The sequence below is a fragment of the Heteronotia binoei genome, chromosome 1 (genome assembly GCF_032191835.1).
Source record: "Heteronotia binoei isolate CCM8104 ecotype False Entrance Well chromosome 1, APGP_CSIRO_Hbin_v1, whole genome shotgun sequence".
Classification (NCBI taxonomy): Eukaryota; Metazoa; Chordata; class Lepidosauria; order Squamata; family Gekkonidae; genus Heteronotia; species Heteronotia binoei.
Window position 1 is genome coordinate 31833718 of NC_083223.1, and position 19969 is coordinate 31853686.

At 38.6% G+C, this 19969-nt stretch overlaps 1 protein-coding gene across 4 annotated transcripts in view; it reads right to left on the reverse strand.

Moving 5' to 3' along the window:
* Nucleotides 1–8271: 8271 nt before the first annotated feature.
* Nucleotides 8272–19969, reverse strand: part of ZC3H13 (zinc finger CCCH-type containing 13) — an 81599-nt gene continuing 69901 nt past the window's right edge. For all 4 annotated transcript variants that reach the window (XM_060233052.1, XM_060233060.1, XM_060233044.1 and 1 more), the window contains 2 exons: nt 10770–10933; nt 8272–8763 (listed from right to left, as the gene is read on the reverse strand). In XM_060233052.1, the coding sequence (XP_060089035.1) occupies nt 8596–8763; nt 10770–10933 (332 nt within the window). In that variant the 3' untranslated portion in view covers nt 8272–8595. The remainder of the gene's footprint in view (nt 8764–10769; nt 10934–19969) is intronic.

The following is a 19969-nucleotide window of genomic DNA, read 5'->3' on the forward strand; positions in this document are numbered from 1 at the left end:
TGTCAACTAGCTGAAGTAACTACATAACAATGGGTAAGATCAATGCTGACAGACGTTAATGTCAGCATTGTCAGTTCCCCTCAGTGAAAGCGGCCCAGACCTTTTTTGCAAAATGGTATCTGGTACTAGATAAATTAGCTGATCCCAAATACGTCAATTCCATCAACAAATGTTCTGTGTACAAGAGCATTTTATTGTCACAAGTGATAGTTATGGTCCAATTATAATCCCTATCCTACAGTAGTATTTATTGTTAGTTTGAATCAAGTTGTAAACTATAATTGTCATGTTGATCATTATGTATATTGGATTATTGCTTACTGCATTATCCTGTTCTTCCCTCTATTAATTAATAAAAAATGTTTGTGGGAAAAAAACCTAGCTGAAGTAATAACTCAGCTACAAACTATGACTATATTATCAAAGCAATTGTGTGAAGTGTCAGCTATTGATAAAGATTCTTTGGAGACTTCTCAGGCATTTGCACATAGGAAGCCATACTCAAAGTGTAGACACAATTATGTTAGAGATAAAGGATGTTCTCAGTGTTGCAGTGTGCATAAGCCTCAAAAATGCCCAGCATTTGGAAACATTTATTATAACTGTGGTTAAAAAAAATCATCATGCCAAATTATGTGATGTGAAAGCAACAAATTGTAATGAAGGTCAATAGAGATACCAGGTTCATGATTTGGGATATACATAGCCCCATGGATAAGCGTGGCAAAGCTGCAGTACTGCAGTCAAACTCTCTGCTCACAACCTGAGTTCGATCCTAGCAGAAGCTGGTTCAGGTAGCCGGCTCAAGGTTGACTCAGCCTTCCATCCTTCCGAGGTTGGTAAAATGAGTACCCAGCTTGCTGGGGGGAAAGTGTAGATGACTGGGGAAGGCAATGGCAAACCACCCCATAAAAAGTCTGCCATGAAAACATCATGATGCGACGTCACCCCAGAGTCGGAAATGACTGGTGCTTGCACAGGGGACTACCTTTACCTTTAGTTTGTTTATTGGAGTATCATCTCACAATGATAATGGTTCTGTTGCAACTTAAGCCCCAAAGTGGTATGTAGATATAACTTTAAGAGGATGTGTTGTAAAGTTCAAGTTGGATACAGGGGCTGAGAGAAATGTAAGTTATTTAACAAGTTGCCAGGTAAGAAAACATTAAGCGTGAATCAACTCTTGTAGTTTATGGTGAAACAAAAATAAAGCCACCAGGGACTATTGTCCTTGAAGGTTTTACTTCAAAGGGAAAAGCTACACTATTGTTTTGTGCAACAGAGACATCAGCACTCCCATTACTGGACAGAGGCAGCCTATGAGAACTTGGATTTTATTTGGTGAGTTGATGTTAGATGTCCAAATGAATCTCCATCACAGGAACAATTGTTTACAATGTACACTGATGTTTTTGAAGGTCTTGGGGAAATTTGATGGCCATCATCATTTACATATTGATCCATCAGTTCCCCCAGTTATTCATGGTAGTATGAAGATACCTTTTGCAGTATTAGACAGATGAAAGGAAACCTTAGGTCAAATGGAAAGAGCAGGAGTAATATCTAAAAGTTGTGGGGCCTACAGAGTGGGTGAGTAGTTTGGTTTTTACAGAGCAAAAGAATGGAAAGTTATGCATATGTCTTGAGCTGCATGACTTGAACAAAGCAGCATTACACTATTCCGACAATGGATGTTTTGAGTGATTCAGTGGAACAATTTTTTTTTACTGTTGTCGATGAATAGGATGGACATATTGGCAAGTGAAATTAGACGAAGCATCGTCACGATTGTGCACATTTAATATGTCCTGGGAAAGGTATTTTTTTCATCAGTTACCATTTGGGGTCTCAGAGAACTGCTCTTGCGAGAACAGCTCTGCAAGAACTGTAGCTGATCCAAGGTTACCCATCAGCTGAATGTGAAAGAGTGGGGAATTAAACTCCATTCCTACAGATTAGTCTGTGCGCTTAACTGGCTCTCTGACAATGTCTGAGATGATAACCCTTTTCCCTCTGGAAGCTCCCACATTAACAAAGACTTATCTTTTCTAACTCATTTTGTTCTATCTAAATAAAATAATAATGCCCTAACATCAAGTATGTGTAACTTTCTTTCTGAGTCAAAACTCGGTGATAGGAAAAATACCAGTAAAATAATCTTGTGTAATATGAAACTTCCATACCACCTTTGGAAGACATTCTAAACTTGGTCTCATCACAACTCTTTCTTGGAATATTTTAAGAAAAGAAATGAGAAGCACTGCCAATTCACAAATCTTGTTGATGTCACTACCACAAAGAAACACACTTTAATTGATAAAAATTCTAAAGAAATTGTTGCCAAAAACTCAAATGATTAAGGCATTAAGTCATTGGAAAAAAGTCCAGAAAAGCGCAACTAGAATGATTAAAGGATTGGAACACTTTCCTTATGAAGAAAGGTTAAAACGCTTGGGGCTCTTTAGCTTGGAGTGACATGATAGAGGTTTACAAGATTATGCATGTGATGGAGAAAGTAGAGAAAGAAGTACTTTTCTCCTCACAATACAAGAACTTGTGGGCATTCAATGAAATTGCTGAGCAGTCAGGATAGAACAGATAAAAGGAAGTACTTCTTCACCCAAAGGGTGATTAACATGTCAAATTCACTGCCACAGGATGTGGTGGCGGCTACAAGCAAAGCCAGCTTCAAGAGGGGTTTGGATAAAAATATGGAGCAGAGGTCCATCAGTGGCTATTAGCCACAGCATATTATTGGAACTGTCTGGGGCAGTGATGCTCTGTATTCTTGCTGCTTGGGGAGGGGTGGTGGTGGTGAAGGAGGATATTGGAAAGAGCTTTTAGATTTCTGGACAAAGATATATTGGAATATAGGGATCAATAGAAACAGGCCAGGCCGGACATGTCTTGACTTACTTGGTTAACAGACTGTTTTGGCTCAGGCCTATTGACCTGGCATTTTGGCTTAGCTGAGCTTAAGATATATAGAAATAGCAAGATAGCTTGGTTTAGTTCAGGCTCCCGACAATAGTATGTTGGCTTGGGCCTGCTCAGGTTTTGCAGGTGATAGAAGCAAAAGGAAGCAGAAAGACTTCCCCACAAACAGAAAGACCAAAAACCACAGAAGAAAGTTGCCTAGGAAACGGGTGGACCAGAAGGGGTTAGAAGAGGAACTAACAGGGGACCGAAAGGGGAACATGTTGTATAAACATAGCATGTTGTATAGATGTTGGCTTTTGGTTTTTTGGGTTTGGGCTCTTGGGTTTTAGTTTATGCGGTTTAACTGAAAGAAGTCAACAGTTGAGAAAATGGTATATAAGGGCCTGCGTGCCCTGTGGTCTTAGCTCAGACTCTTGGGTCTAAAGCCCGTGTACAGGGCCCATGTGCACGTTAAATAAAGAAAGCTGTTCTTCCTGACTTCGCCTCCTGCTGCCTCTGTTATTGATCCGGCTGAAATTGGTAATGTATAAATAGGGTTTTCCCGCTACAGTGGCAAAGTGGAAGGGCTTCTAGCCCCACTTGTGAACCTCCTGATGGCACTTAGGGTCACTGTGTGACACAGAGTGTTGGACTGGATGGGCCACTGGCCTGATCCAACATGGCTTCTCTTATATTCTTAACCATTGATGAATCACAGAATCATAGAATTGGAAGGGACCTCCAGGGTCATCTAGTCTAGCCCCCTACACAACGCAGGAAACTGACAAATACCTCTCCCTAAATTCAATATAGGTTGAATATAGAATCAATATAGATTTTACAGCAGGGATGTCAAATGTGCAGCCCACGGGCCTGATCCATCCTTCACAGGGCTTCTGTCCGACCCCTGAGGTCTGCCTATGGTCTGCTTTCTTCTTTCCTCTCTCCTGCTTGTCATCACTATTTTTTTCTCCATGGGATTGAGACAACCAAGCAAGCAGCCTCTCCTCACTCTTTCCCTCCTCAAGAGGGAGGGAGGAGCTTCAGACATTGGAAGAGCTTGGCTCTGTAGCTCTGCTGTGTGAGACAAGAGTCTAGATGGATGTTTGACTTAAATACTGTCATCCCATTTGGCTTGAATCAAGCTTATTATTTATTGTTATTGAATCAAGCTTATTATAAATAACACTTTGCAGTGTTGACTGGCAGCATGTCAGACAGAGTGCTTTCTGTTTTGCATGAGGATGCTCCAAGAGATCTGTGAGTATACACCTTTAATGCAGAGCCCAGCTAATTATGATCAGGGCTTTATGACCTTGCATTTTGTTACTAGCCAGAATTGGTGAATGCTGGTTAGTGAATGAAACATTAGACATGAATACAGATGGCAGACTGATATATAGATAGATGTAAGTAGGAAATTTTGAATAGAATTTTGAGAATTTTGTAGCTCATTGCTTATTTTCAGTTTTGTAGAATGAATGAAACAGTGATATATGAGTTGTAAGTATAGACTGATACATAGATGCATATTTTGACTTATTGTATAAAATGTATTCGTCATTTTGTCATTTGTGATGTTTTCTAGCATACTTCTTGTTTCCAGGTTTGCCGAGGTCCTGCTGGAAGAAGTGTGCACAAAACAAGTTCTTAGTTGACTCCTTGTTTGGGACTTGGGATTTATTCATTTCTTCAGAGTTTTTGATATCCTATAAGAAAATCTTTAATACTAATTGAACTGTGGGATTTATTCCCTTTGGATGGCATTTGTGGTAAAACCTGAAAAGGACTTTTGTAGTTCTCCATTTTTTGGACTATAAAAACATATAGGACTTCGATCCTCTCAAATCAATATCCCCTTTCCTACATAGGTGTTAAGACTGAAAATAATGTTAGAAGAACCACCTACTCCTTCACAGCAAACTGAGGGAGTTAGGGTGCCTTGGGAGGAAAAGACACAACAGTGCCAATAGGCATACAGTGCCCCCTAAAGTTTCTACGCTAGAAGATTGTGCGGTTTGTAGGCCTGCACATGTGCAGCCCCCAGTGTGTGTATGAACAGAACATAAAGATGAACCTTGTTTACTCATTTGTGAAGGTTACTTCTGCTTGTCCCCACCCCTCAAAAAAGAACAGGATCACGGGTCTGACTAATTGTATGTGGTCGAGTTGCAAAGGAGGATACCTGCTGGCTCTAATCTTTCCTTAATCCTGCTCTTCTCTGGTTATTGTCTTTTACTGCTCCTAAAGGAGACTTACCTGTTTGAGCTGTTTTATCTCAGTTCTCTTCCTTCCTCTTACTGGGATCATAACTCATGAAGTAAACAAACTGAGCACCAGGGTGAAGAACACCCATTCCAAGAGGCACTCCTAACCTCAGAGCAGAAGGAACTTTCATAGTATCAGTCTGGCACATCTACTTTTCCATTGTGACCAGCCCATCAGGCACGAAGACAACAGCCTCCTCTACTCTTGCCTCCTCACCCCAGCAAAGGATGTTCAGAGAGGTGCACTGACTCTAGGCATAGTATTGTTTTGGCCTTCTCAGCCTTTAATGGACTCATCCCTAAATTTCTCAGGTACTTTTAAAAAGCTATCTAAGCTAGCACCAATCACTAGCTTTGGGCTGATTTATTGTACACTCCATATCTGGGGAATCCTCCAATAACATAACTATTCTTCAACTAGTTTGTGGGTGGTCTGGTTCTTAACATAGGTATGCATTTTCATTGATTCCCTTAACTAAAGGAGGCATCAGCCTCTGTGATCGGTCCTCTGATATTAAATTTTCTTCATCTTAAGTTAGTATCCATCAAGTCTTCTTTCTAATCAAGCTCTTCCTTAGTTTTTAAAGACATTATCACTTTTGAAGCTAGGAATTTTTCCTTTGTCAAGACTGCTTTCTGAAAACACAAGAACTAGACACTAAGCCCCCCCTTTGGAAGTCTCTACTGCCCCAGCCACCTTTTTCAGGTTTCTCTTTTAGACTCCAGCATTCTCTCATCCACTGTCAAGCCCATGGACTTCTTTTAATTAGAAACCTTTTTACTGCAACCAAGAACCATGTAGCCAACTTGTCTCTTGTAACTAGACTGAGTCTGACATTTCAGTCAGTCTGTCTTCAGCCAACTAACCACTAGTATGTCGCAGACCATTAGCTCATGATCATTTGTGACCCATTTGGATCTCCCTGTGAGTTGGACTTCTGCATCCTCCCTCCACCCCCAAAAAAGCCTGGCAAACTATTCAGAGGCCTACAACCTTGTAGCCTTGAAATCAAGCCTGGAAGTAATCTCACCCCACTTTTGCCTCATAGCTTTACAAATTCTTATTATTAAACATTATGCTTTGCATATAAACCCATTATAAAAACACAGTTATGAAACATGTGACACACATCACCCTGATTTCAGATTATTTCTCCATAGAGATTGTTCCAGCTCTCGGAGTATACATAATTTGCTCACTGCCTTTTAACACACTTGAGCTGGGTTTGGACTTGAGGCAACTTCCTGAAAGAAGCAGGGATATGCACCAGTTCCTGAAGAACACAACTCTGATACCACTGTCAGGAAGCCATTGTGTCACAATGTCAAGTGCAATTTTTATATAGAGGTATAAGTACAGTTGTTTACCACATACACCCCTATATACATAACAAAGCAAGCATACACACAGACAGAAATGGGTATGCATTTTTGCATGCATATGTATGCTGCAATATGAAGACTTAACTAATTTTTTATATATTAATGCAACAATCTTAAAGCATTGTATCAAACTTCATTGCTACAGATGAGACTCCACTCTTTACATAGAATAAAATCTGGTCTCCAAGTGTGGCCAGAAGACATATGAAATTCATATTTATCCCACCTTTCCTCCAAGGAGCTCAGAATGAGGTACAGGATTTTTGCTTCTTTTAAACTCACAATCACACGGCAAGGTGGGTTAGGTTGAGAAACAGTGACTGACTGGAGATCATACAATAAGTTTTGTACTTTAATTTGAATTTCTGAACTCCTCAGCCCCAGACTAGTACTCTAGTCCCAACTTCACACTGATTCTCACCACTAATCTTGTTGAAGATAAGAAGATCTGGCTCTGATTCTGTCCAGCGAATCTCCTGGACAGGGTTTTGAGTTTCACAGAGAAAAGGGCAGGACACAAATTAATACAAGTTAATAGGCACTAAGGAAGGCACCTACAGCTCCTTTACCAAAGGTTGATCATTGGTTTCAATCCATTCAGAGAAGAGGGCATCTCACTCCAGCCACAGAAGCAGGGACATGGCCAGCCTTTCTTAGTAGGTAGACCTACTTTATTTCCAGGAGGGATTTCTACACTGAAATCACTGCATCTAATTCAGAAGAATGTAAGAGTAGCCCTACTAGTGGTCTGCTCAGTCTAGCATCCTGTCTCACACAGGGGCCAACCAGTTACTTTGGAGGGCCATCAACAGGACATAGAGGCCTTCCCCAATGTTGTCTCCTGGCACTCTTATTCATAAGCTTACTGCCTCTGAATGAGGAGTTCCCTTTAAGTCATCGTGTCTAGTAGCCACAGACAGACTCAGTGTTCATCACTGGGCATGATATGGGGGGGGGGGGTTCTAAAGTGAGAGGAAGAATAGGCAAAAAATTATCATTGCCTTTCTACTGGCAGCAAACAATTGTTGCATACAACCTGACATTAAGTACATACCAGCTATTATAATCAATGTGATATTTTCTATTAATTTTCACTGTGAGTTACACCTTCACACCAATTTACAAGGGGGGACAATTACTGAATCTCTTCTCGATTTGGCTAAGGTCAAGTGTAGTAGAATCCAGGTTAATATGAATTTCTGCTAGACTTTCAAAGGAAATAAGTGGTTTGTTACCAATCCACATTATTGGAATATATTAGCCTCCTATAGGCCTGGCAAAGGAGCTTCTGGAGATGTTCCTGCAAGTCAGGAACACAGAAAACAGACACATTACAATTCAATGCATTCTCATAAGCAGTCATGCTATATCTATAGAATCAGTACACACAATTCTAGTTTCTTCTTTGTTTCACCTGATGTTAACAACACACACCAGGTAAATTATCACACATCCATATCAAGGGATAAATTTTGCCAACTTTGGCAGCAATATTTGGTTGGAGTTTAAGAATTCATATGAAAAATAAAATATGCCTATAGCATCAACAACACTTTGTGAAATTAACACATACATTTTCCACTTAAATGAGGCAGATGCCACATCAGACAGAGCCTAGTATTAACAATAAAACCTTATAGATAAGTATCTTATAAAAAGAAACTTAACACCAAGTTTAAGAAAGAAGTTTAGGATAAAACCCCCCTTTTTCTTAAAAATTTAATAGCCAGTGATAAAACAGATTTCCAAAAATTGAATTTTCTTCAGTTTTACATACAAGTGAGTTATTAAATAAGCTCTGTAGTTAGAACTTGACATTACAAACCATGCAGCGAACCAAACAGAATGGGACTTCGAATTTTTCATACTAAGTATCTTTGTCGTTATCCAGTTATATGATGCACACAATGTCTAAAGCATTGTTTCATCTTCCACCAGTGTGACACTTGAAGGGACCAAATATGGAAACATCAAGATGAACAGTGAGCAAAAAGACTACAGGGTGCGCACTCCAGAATACACTGGCTCAGGACAAGCATATTTCTGGAACGTATGGTGGTATCAGTTTTGTGTCCTCGTTCTTTTCTTGTCCAGAACCTTGACGCATAGTCTTGCGTCTAAACAACCGGAGACTCAAGCGAAGCAAGTCATTGTCCACTACTGGAGGATTTGTGTAGGTTTGCTTTGTTGTGCCCTATTTGAATTGAATGAGATTTCAAGTTAGTCAATGCTGCATTGGGGATTTAGATGTCAGAAGACTACAAAGCAGAAATCACATGGCTAGTATTGTTTTTTGAAGCAAGAGCTGCTATTCTTCAAATTTATGTAACCATTAACACAGCAAAAAAATCAAACATTCTAGAAACATATGTAGCAGTTTATTTGAAAATGAAAACCTATGTTTTGGGCAATGTAACAAAACCCAACTGGTATCAAAAGAATACTGAACAGCAGTTGTGAAAACTAATATTCTTCTGTTCTGTTAATGGCAGTCATCACACAAGGACAAGGAGCATTCTTATTTTATTTCCTTCACTTGTAATCTGTCTTTCTTGCTGAGACCCAAGACAGATCACAAAATATAAAAGACAAGTCAATCAGACTAGGATTATGGAATTAGAAAAAAAACCATTACATAAGGCATGACATACCATAATACAGACTACGGATGACAATTGTAGTAAAAGCAAGGTGATACACAAAATAAAGACTAGAATACAATGCAATCCTATTTCCTTATAAAAAGTGAGCCAGTTCCACAAAAAACAGTTCTAATCCCTTTATTAAAATATGCCCCCGTTTGTGTAACAGAAACTTTTGTATCTAAGGAAGGTTTCTGGCACTCGTGGAAAACACTGGCATTAGCTGAGCTGAGAGATAGGAGACAATCCTGGTTTTTTGTAGAGATCTGAAACTTAAGAAATGGCTTCCAATAAGCAAGGATTCACTGGGAGAAATCAACCCCCCACACATACCCTGGCCCCCATCCTCAACCTTCCTCTGTGTTTTTTCTTTCCCTCCCTGACAAACTTGTCCCCATTCTTTGCTTCCTTCTTCCTGCCATTTTATGCCCCCCCCCCCATCTTCTGCTGACCCTTCAAAAACTGCTCCCGTTCCCAATCTTTCCCCCCTGGTTGGCTGCACTATGCAAGGCATCTCAGCAATGCGGTTATGGGTTACATAGCAACCTTAATACACCTACACAGATAGGATGATGATGCTGGTGTCTTGTGATATTACCAACTCTTTTTCCATTGTCTTTGGGAGATCAGACATCACATAAATTCTACGGTCTTGGGAATTTTAATTTCCCCCCCAACCCCGATTTTTACATTTCAGATTTTTTCTGCAAACATGAGGATTCTTCCAAGTTTGAACAGACATTTCTTGTATCTATATGTGGCTCCATTGTATGGAGGTTTTGATCCAAACCTTGGGGCCAAGTTCAGAATCATGTATACACATGGGTCATTTTGTAGAAAAATAGGTGGTGGAGCTCATTAGCATATGCCACCCCAACACCAGCCAAAAGCAACCTGACACAAGAAAGAAAAGCCCTGGGCGAGTGAGGCAGGCTTGGGCTGGCTAGAGATCCTTGGCCGCCCCACCCCCCAGTCAAAAGGCCAGCAAGTCACCCACCACCCAAAATCACATAAGAAGTGGAGAAAGGGTGGTGTGGGCTTCTCCAGGGGTTAATGAGGACTGCTGGGGGTGTGGCAAAGCTCCTGGTGGCTGGCTGGCCACTCTCCTAATCCAGAGATTGTTATACAGTTGCACCTACTATTCAATGGACAAAGTAGATAGGGGGAGGGGAGCCATCAGAAAGGTTCAGGAGCTGCACTCCCGTGAGCTCCTGCTGAATTCAAGGCCTGTGTATACAGTCCCATTTCAAAACTGAGCAAAGTTTCTTAAAATCGCCATTAAGATGCAAGGTCACCAGAATAAATTCTGAATAGAGTCTACTATTAATTTATTAATTGTCCATTACTTCTTAGGGGAGGCGGAAAGAATTAAAACAAACTAAAAGTTACCAAATCCACTACAGAAGGAGCTTGACTAGACAGCTTACAAAACACAGTTCAGCTTGGAGGATTCCAGACTGGAGGATTCAATGGAAACTGGCCCCTGAATTAAAAGAGAAAGTCAAGCTATTTTCAATTTTGACCATTCAACATACTTTTTAATGTCGTACGCACTCACCTTTTCATTTTTCACTAGCTGTTTGCGGATTGCTGAATCTCTCCTGAAGCACAGGGCCTTACAACAAGGACCAAGATTACAAAGCAGGCCAGCTCGCTCTTCCTTGCGCAGGAGGGCAGCCATGTTCAGGGCCCCAAATTCATGCTCGAACAGGTTCTCTGCATCTATTAAGGGACAGCACAAATATATGAAAAGATTATCAAAATGCCTTTAAAATGGTGAACACTGCACTATTTACATGTCCTAAGCAAAAAGCAGTATGTCCTTGAGTAGCCTATCAAAATAAGATTCCCTGGGAGACAGTGAACAACAGAGGAGAATACTAAAAGAAAGTTTACCAAAGGGTGAATCTGAATAAAAATAAAAATCTCTTTTCGGGGGGGGGGGGGGGCGGTTGGTGCTAAAAAAAAGAGCAGAGGAATTGTTGTTCGCCACTCTGGAATCAAGAAGCAATTTTACTCCAGGCCAGTTTTGCCAGGGATCCTGGAGAGGTAGGTTTTGTTTTTGCTTTTTGCCATCTTTTGGACTTGGAGCAGGGGTCACTGGCTGTGGTGGTGGGGAGGTACTTGTGAATTTCCTGCACTGTGCAGGGGATTGGACTCAACCTGGAATTACCTTCCAGCTCCCACACTTACAGGACTGCTCCAACTGATCTGTCTCCAGCGATCTGTCAGGAGACTTGGAATGCAAAACAGAGCTCCTGGTGAGACTAAGATCACCTACTCAGATGATCTCAGAACCAAAGGCAACAAGTGTTTCTGTCTCTTAGAAGAGATCTTAATCCTTAGAAGAGATCTTAGTTCTTTCCTCATCTGCTTTGATTTTTTAGTGAGTGGTTTCGAAGCATCATGTCCTGGAATGCAACATCAATGGAGAGTAACATTTCGAGCCTGATAGGGAAGCTATCTGAACCAATGAACTAAGATTGAAGAGTTGTCTGCCACTACTGGAGGCCACTGGAATTGACTGTATGGATAGCAACCTCAAAAACAGTTTAAAGGTCAGAAATGTCAGAACCGATCAGGTGGAGGCCAGTCTATGCAGGTGGAAGCCAGTAGATTTCAACAGGGCCAAAGAAATAAGGGCCCTCTCCCAAGGTGCAGCCTTTAAGTGAAAGGCTCTGTTGGATCTTGCCTTTGGGGTAAATCCCGGCAGATTTCCCAGGCCCCAACATTGTAGGCCTCCACCAGGCACATTAAGCACAAGCTGTGTTCATCACTGTGTCTTATTTTGGTGGCACAGATGCATTTTTTTAAATAGGGCTTTCACAGATATGCCTTCAGTAAGTGGAACAGGGAATAGCCCCAGGCAAACAGGCCAATAGTGGGCAAGGGGTGTAGGTCAGCAAAAGCTACCTCACCCAGGAAGACAGGCTGAATATAGGTGATGAAGCTGAAGAAACTCATAGCCAGAGAACACACATCAAAGGTTGAAAGCTCCCTCCCTCCTAAAAAGCAGAAAGTTGAAGGCAAAAAGACAGTGAAGAACCTCTGAGATGCAGCAAAGTCAGGGAGTTCCTATCACAGCTGCATCAGAACAGGAACTGCTGTGTCTCTGGACTATGTGATGGTTTGAGAGGTTGGATTTACCCCACCCTTTATTCAGTGTCTCAGAGTGGTTTACAATCTCCTTTCCCTTCCCCTCCCCATAACAAAACCCTGTGAGGTAGGTGGGGCTGAGAGAGCTCTCACATCTGCTCTAGAGAGAAGGGACACCCCCCCCCAACTGGTTCCTAGGGAAGCTAAAACTCCTATTCACAGGGCTGGCCTGTACATGTTCAGTCCCAATGTGGGGTTGCACTGAAGATGGAAGATGAACAAAAATCCTTCACCTTCACATAGCTTTACATAAAACTGTTCATCCCAAATGCCTCCTCCCTCCTTAACACCCCCCCCCCGCAATGGTTACGTTCAAAGAATGATTATAGAGAATCAGTTTGGTGTAGTGAATAAGTGCGCGGACTCTTATTTGGAAGAACTGGATTTGATTCCCCATTCCTCCACTTGCAACTGTTGGAATGGCCTTGGGTGAGCCGTAGCCTTTGCAGAGTTGTCCTTGAAAGAACAGCTTCTCTGACACCTCTCTCAGCCCCACCTACCTCACAGGGTTTCTGTTGTGGGAGAAGAAGGTAAAGGAGATTGTAAACCACTCTGAGATTCAGTGAGAAGGGTGGAGTATAAATCTGATATCTTCTTAAGGAATGCATTAATGGCAAATGTAATCACTCCAGTATAATATTCAGGCCAAACTGCACCTTAGTTACTGGTGTCTCAAGCTCCACATCTGCAGTGAATCTGACAACATCCAAAACACATGCACACAGATTGCCAAGAGGAAAGATCGGTTGCAACAGGTTAAGGAACCTGTGACCTCACTGGAGAAACCCTAGATTACCTTCTCCTTGCAAGGAAACTCCACGATTCCCTGAACAACATTTTGAAAGCTATCTTTCTATGCCATAGACCCAAGTGCAGCGAGTGCAAAATAATATTTATTTTGAAGAACTTCTATGGGCATTTTTTTTAAAGTCAAAGGGGAAATTATAGGTAATTTTTAAAAAGGTCCAAATGTCTGCTAAGGCAGTCCAACCTTTCCTGGAAATCAAAGTGAAATATAAAGACCAGTTTCAAAATCAGATCTATGTCTTCCCAGTCAGCTGTTTGGCTAAGAAAAACTTCTTATTGTGGGCAACTATTTCATTGTTGTCGAGCAGCAATTATAAACACCTAAAGACAAAACACCTGAACAACTGCTGGACAAACTTTAGATAGCAATTATGACAAACTTCTCTTTTTACATAAAGTGTATTCTCCTAGAAGCATAAAATTTTGTTAACTCTCCTCCATCTGTGCAGGTTTAGGAACAACCATGCATATCCTGAAACGACTACTTCCCAGTTGTGAATCCCTACTCCCCCACCCCCCCACCCCTGGAGAGTCATTAAAGCTTTGTTTAGTGATGCTATAAAACAAACTTCCTTGTTCATGCTGGTTTTTAACAATCTGAGTTAAGCAAGCAGAATCCAATTTTCACTTGCAGTTTATGATAATAGTGCTATTAAAGTGAAATTCAGCTACAACAGGATGGAACAGGTTGTAAATACATCTGGCCTTGATTTTAAGACTACGTGAAACATATGATACCTGAGTGAAACACGATAGCCAAAAGAAATTTTTGAAAAGAACCAATGCAAGCATCCAGAAATAAAACTAGGGTTGTTGATTGTCAGGCCAGTCATCTAAACAGCTTATGTGATGTTTGTATAATTTATGCAACTCCACTGTGAGCTGTGTTGGTTAAATGGGTATGCCTTTGCGGATGGCAGCAGTCTCGATTCAGAGTTATTGGGGTCACCAGGCTCAGGGAAACATATTTAGCCCCTAGTACAAAGATGTCCAAGTACACTCTTTTCTCCAAAGGTGTGACCAGGAAGTCATTCACTTACACAAGAGAAGATGACTTCTGGGGTTGGAAAATGGAGAGTTGAACTGCTTCTCTCAAGGGGAGAAGATTGGGGTCTCTGTTCAGGGTAGAAAAGGCAATCCCAACGCCTACTGCCTACTTTTCTCAGTCAGATATTAGTCCAAGACATGCTTGAAATATTCTGAGGAGATTTACTTTGGCTGAAAAGGCGTTCCGGAGAGGCTCCTTTGAGGCTTTGAAGAGTCTCTGGCGACGAATTGCATTCCAACGTCTACAGAGAACCCCCAGGGTCATTCAATTGACTTAAACTCACCAGGATCCAATGCTTCTTTGTTCTACTTAACATCTGAATTAACATCAGAATGGTGTCTACTTGGATAACTAACAGTGAAGGTAATGATCTTTATCTATCATTCCAGGACTAAAATAAGAACTTTAAAAGGAAGACCAAAAGGTGGCAAGTTAAACATATTAAGTCAATATAAAGAAGAAGAGGAGGGAGTGAAATTGAGAATATTTGATATTAAAGAACAGCATTAAAAGATGAGAAAAACAATTAATGTTTTGAATACCTGCGGTTTCTGCTGAAAACCCCCATCGTCACAGAATTGCTGATCTACTGGACATCACAGGAAGTGTGTCATTAAAGTATCGAGAGATCTTTGGATCACTGAGAATGGGATTTGGTAGCAAGCAAGGCAGGAAGTGGCCATTGAAAGAAGGTAAAATTGCAAGTGAACCAGCCCACTCTAGGACTAAGAAATCATAGAAAAACATTGGCGGCCATTAAGAGAAGGTAAAAAAAATTAAAATTATTTAAAGCTATTTGGGACTTGGAAAATTAGTGGAGCCGGAATATTTGGACATTATAAGGTGAAAAATATTGGACAATATCAACAAAATTAATTGGGGTAGCCTTTAGAAGAAGAAGGAAAATTTTTAAAAAGAGGTGCAGAAAAACCGTGGGCACCATCTTGGACAGAATTAAAACTTTAAAAATTAATACCTTGACCTGGGAAGCTCCAGGAACGGCGATTTTGGGCTCACTGAAAAAGGCAAGCCTCTGTCTTTAAAATCTTATACTTGAAATTTAATTTGGAGAGATCAACTTTTGGAGTTTATTTACATGTCAGACCATAAGACCACAAGGGCTGGCTCACTTGAAAAGATGCAGGAGCAATTGGATGCTACGGAGGCAAGAACGATGAAAGGGATGAAAGAGCTAATAACTGCCTGTAAAAAAGAAATAAAGAAGGACATTGAATCCAGTAAAGAAGCTCTAAAAAAGAAATTGAGGATCTCAGAAATGACACTTTAGTAACATCTAAGAAAGTACAAGAGGGGGAGAAGGCTAAAGAACATGATTCCACCTTGAAAAAAGTGCAAGAGAAGGTAGTAATGCGCGACTGCAAGCTGATGGAAAATCAGATACGCTTGAGAGGGGTACCTGAAAATGAACGAAATGACCTGAAGGAATATATAACAAAAATCATTGCTGAATTTTTAGGTGAAGACCCAGAAGATTCTAAACTCTTGTATGACTATGTATACAGGGTCAACTCATTCTATGCTAAGAAGAATAAATTACCAAGAGATGTGGTGAAAAGGTTTGTGACACGAGATATGGCTGCAAAGATCGTGAGTAAAAACTTTGAAAAAACACTGATGCTTGAAGACAGCAGAGTAAGAATAATGAAAGAGCTGCCAAGGAAGGTTATAACTTACAGAAAACTATACAAAAAATTAACAGACAAGCTACGAGACAATGAAATAAGGTACAGATGGATACTACCAGAAGGTTTGAGTTTTGAACATCAAGGAAAAAGGATTACAATTACAAGCAAGCAAGAACTACGAAGGTTTTTTTAAGAGCATAAAGAATTATGATGGATTACAAATTAATATCTTGGAATGTAAATGGACTAAATTCACCACAAAAAAGAAAGGCAACATTTCATTGGATTAAAAAACAAAACTGTAATATAATTTGTTTACAAGAAGTACATATAAACCAGAAGGATTATACATTTTTGTGGAACAAACAATTGGGATTGGAATTTTTTCGTTGGCTGAACAGATAAAAAGAGGCATGCTTTTTTATATTAAACAAGAATTGAATCCAAAATTGATCTTTAAAGATGATGAAGGGAGATACATAGCAGTGGAAATAATGTTGAATGAAAAAAAAAGTTGCTTTTGGGAGTGTATGCACCAAATGGAGCAAAAGATTCTTTCTTTAAAGACATTACGCAGCAGCTTGATCAAGTGGCATATGAACAAATTATGATAATGGGAGATTTTAATGGTACAGTTAAAAATTTACTGGACAGATCTGGGAAAAACAATAATAAGGAAGGAAAATTGCCAAAGTCATTTTTTGAATTAATTAAACAAGAAAGTTTGGAGGATATATGGAGGAAGTTTAACCCTGATGTATGGGAGTATACTTTTTTTTCAGCAAGACACAACACTTTTTCAAGAATTGTCATGTTGTGGAGTACAAAACATTTTGGTCTCATAACAAAAAAAAAGGTAGCAGCAGATCATAATCCATTAATGTGGTTAACTAAGCCAGTTAAAAAGATGAGGAGTTGGAGGTTAAATGAGGACTTACTACGGAATAAAGAAATAGTGGCATCTCTAGAAAAAGAATCTAAAGACTTCTTTCAAATAAACGATAATGAGGACACTGAATTTCAAACGGTATGGGATCCATATAAAGCAGTGATGAGAGGTATCTTGATTATATTGAATAATAAAGATAAAAGAACAAAAGAAAAACAAATGTTGGACATTCAAAATGAAAGAAAAAGGAAATAGAATTTAAAAAGAGACCTGGGAAGAAGAAAATCATGAGAGAGATTACAATATTACAAACACAAAATGAGACATTTGTTAAATAAAGAATTAGAATGGAATTTGAAAAGATTGCAACAGAAATCCTTTGAAGGAGCAAATAAACCTGGAAAATATCTGGCTTGGCAAATGAAGAAAAAAAAGGGAGAATAAAATTATTAATAAAATAATAGTTGGAGGAAAAGAGATTGTGGATCAAGAAGGAATTAAAAGAGAATTTTTAAAAATACTACGCCAAACTGTTTAAAGGTTTAAAAATAAAAAGATGGAAGTATATTTACAAAAAGTTAATGTAAATCCCCTTACAGAAAATATGGTGAAGGTCCTGAATGAACCAACAGAAAAATGTGAGATTGAAGCAGCAATAAATTCAATGAAAATGAGAAAGGAATCCGGTCCAGATGGATATACAGTAAAAAAATTTAAAGTCCTCAAGGAGGAGTTAGTACCCAAACTTCAAAAATTGATGAACATTATAAGAATGGAGGGGAAAATACCAAATACATGGAAGGAAGCAGTAATTTCATTGATTCCAAAAGAAGATAGAGATGCCACAAATGTAAAAAATTATAGACCAATTTCATTGTTAAATAATGACTATAAAATATATACATGAATACTAGCAGACTTAAACAATATTTGATGAATTTTATTAAAGAGGAGCAAGCAGGATTTCTTCCTAGGAGACAAATAAGAGACAATATGAGAACTGTTGTAGATATTGTAGACTACAACGAAAGACATCCAGAAAAAGAAGTTGCATTATTCTTTGCAGATGCAGAGAAAGCTTTTGATAATGTGAACTGGAACTTTATGTTTGCGGTAATGATTGGGAGAAAATTTTATAAGAATGGTGAAGACGATATATACTGAACAACGTGCAAGACTTTGTATAAATGCAGATTTGATGGAAAATATTATAATTAGCAAAGGAACAAGACAAGGCTGCCCTCTTTCTCCATTGTTATTCATAATGACTTTAGAAATCTTACTGATGCAAATTCAAGAAGACAAAGAAATAGAAGGTTTGAAATTGAGAGGTTTTTCTTATAAATATAGAGCATTTGCAGATGATGTAATGTTTATTAATGAAAATCCAATACAAGTAACACCATTGTTGCTTTGTAAAATACAAGAATATGGAGAACTGGCAGGATTTTATATAAATAAAGACAAATCAAAAATCTTATGTAAAAATATGTCAATTGCTAAACAAAAAGAATTACAAAGTCTAACAGAATGTGAAGTTACTTCTAAAGTAAAATATCTAAGTGTAGAAATTACAATGAAAAATAATGATTTATATAAAAACAACTATGAAAAGCTTTGGCGTAAAATTGATGAAGATATGTTAAAGTGGAACAAGCTCAATCTATCATTGTTAGGCAGAATAGCTGCAATCAAAATGAACATTCTACCAAGAATTATGTATTTGTTTCAAACAATTCTGATAATGAAGGCCAGTAAACAATTTAATGGAAAAGGAAAATTTCAGAATGTGTATGGGCCGGGAAGAAACCAAGAATCAAAATGAAAATTGTAATAGATGCAAAAGAAAGAAGAGGATTTCAATTACCAGATTTAAAGTTATACCACGAAGCAGTATATTTGATATGGATAAAAGAATGGGTGACATTATTAAATAAAAACCTTTTAGTATTGGAAGGACATGGAAATATATTTGGTTGGCACGCATATATGTATTATGGAAAAAATAAAATGGATGGTTTTTTCTCTCATCACTATATAAGAAGAAATTTGTTAAATACATGGATAAAATATAAAAAATATGGAGATGAAAGGAAGCCGTTGTGGATCGTGCCAACAGAAGTAATAAAACTATCTCCTGTGATGGTTGAAGAAAAGTGGTTATCGTATAGCCAACTGTTAAAAATACAAGGTGGTAAGATAGAATTAAAAACGGCTGAAGACTTAAATAACAAATATGATTGGTTTCAAATGCAACAAATTAAGAGCTTGGTGGAAAAAGATATTAAAAATGAAGGAATAAGAAAAGAGCAAACTGAGCTGGAAAAACTTCTGCTTGGAGATAATGATAAGTTAATTTCAAGAATATATAAATTACTATTGAAATGGTCTACAAAAGATGAAGTAGTAAAATCACAAATGATAGTGGGCAATTAATACAAATAAAGAAATACAAATGGAATCATGGGAATACTTATGGAAGAACTCTATGAAGATATCAACGTGCTATAATATTAAAGAAAATTGTTTTAAAATTATGTACAGATGGTATATGACACCCAGAAAACTGGCAAAAATGAATAAGGTGTCAGATAAAATGTTGGAAATGTAAAAAACATGAGGGTTCTTTCTACCATATGTGGTGGACTTGTGAGAAAGCAAAACAGTTTTGGCAAATGATTCAACAAGAGATTTCAAAAATTTTGGGATATGAGTTCAAGAAAATTCCAGAAACTTTTTTATTGGGATTACAAATGGAAAATTTTCCAAAACAAGACAGAACAATAATTTGGTACTTACTTTCAGCTCCTAGGACATTGTATGCACAGTTGTGGAAGCAAAATAAATTACTAGAAAAATGGGACTGGATTTTAAAAGTTATGTCCTTGAGTGAAATGGATAAACTTAGAAGAATTTTAAAAGACTATGAGTTGGAGAGTTTTAAAATGGAGTGGGAGAAGTTCAGAAGATATGTGGAAAAGGAATAGAAAATAAAGGGACATTGGGTGATTTTTGATAGTAATTGAATAATGAAAATGGACTAAAATAACTGAGTTGGTTTATATAGGTTTTGTTTACTCTCTTGTAGGATGACATGTAGTTTTCTTTTTTAAGGAAATTCTTTAAGTGATAAGGTTACTTTTTTATTAGTATTTTAAGTAATTGACACTGGCGGGAGTCTTGATATTGGGGGGGGGGGGGAGGATAAAATT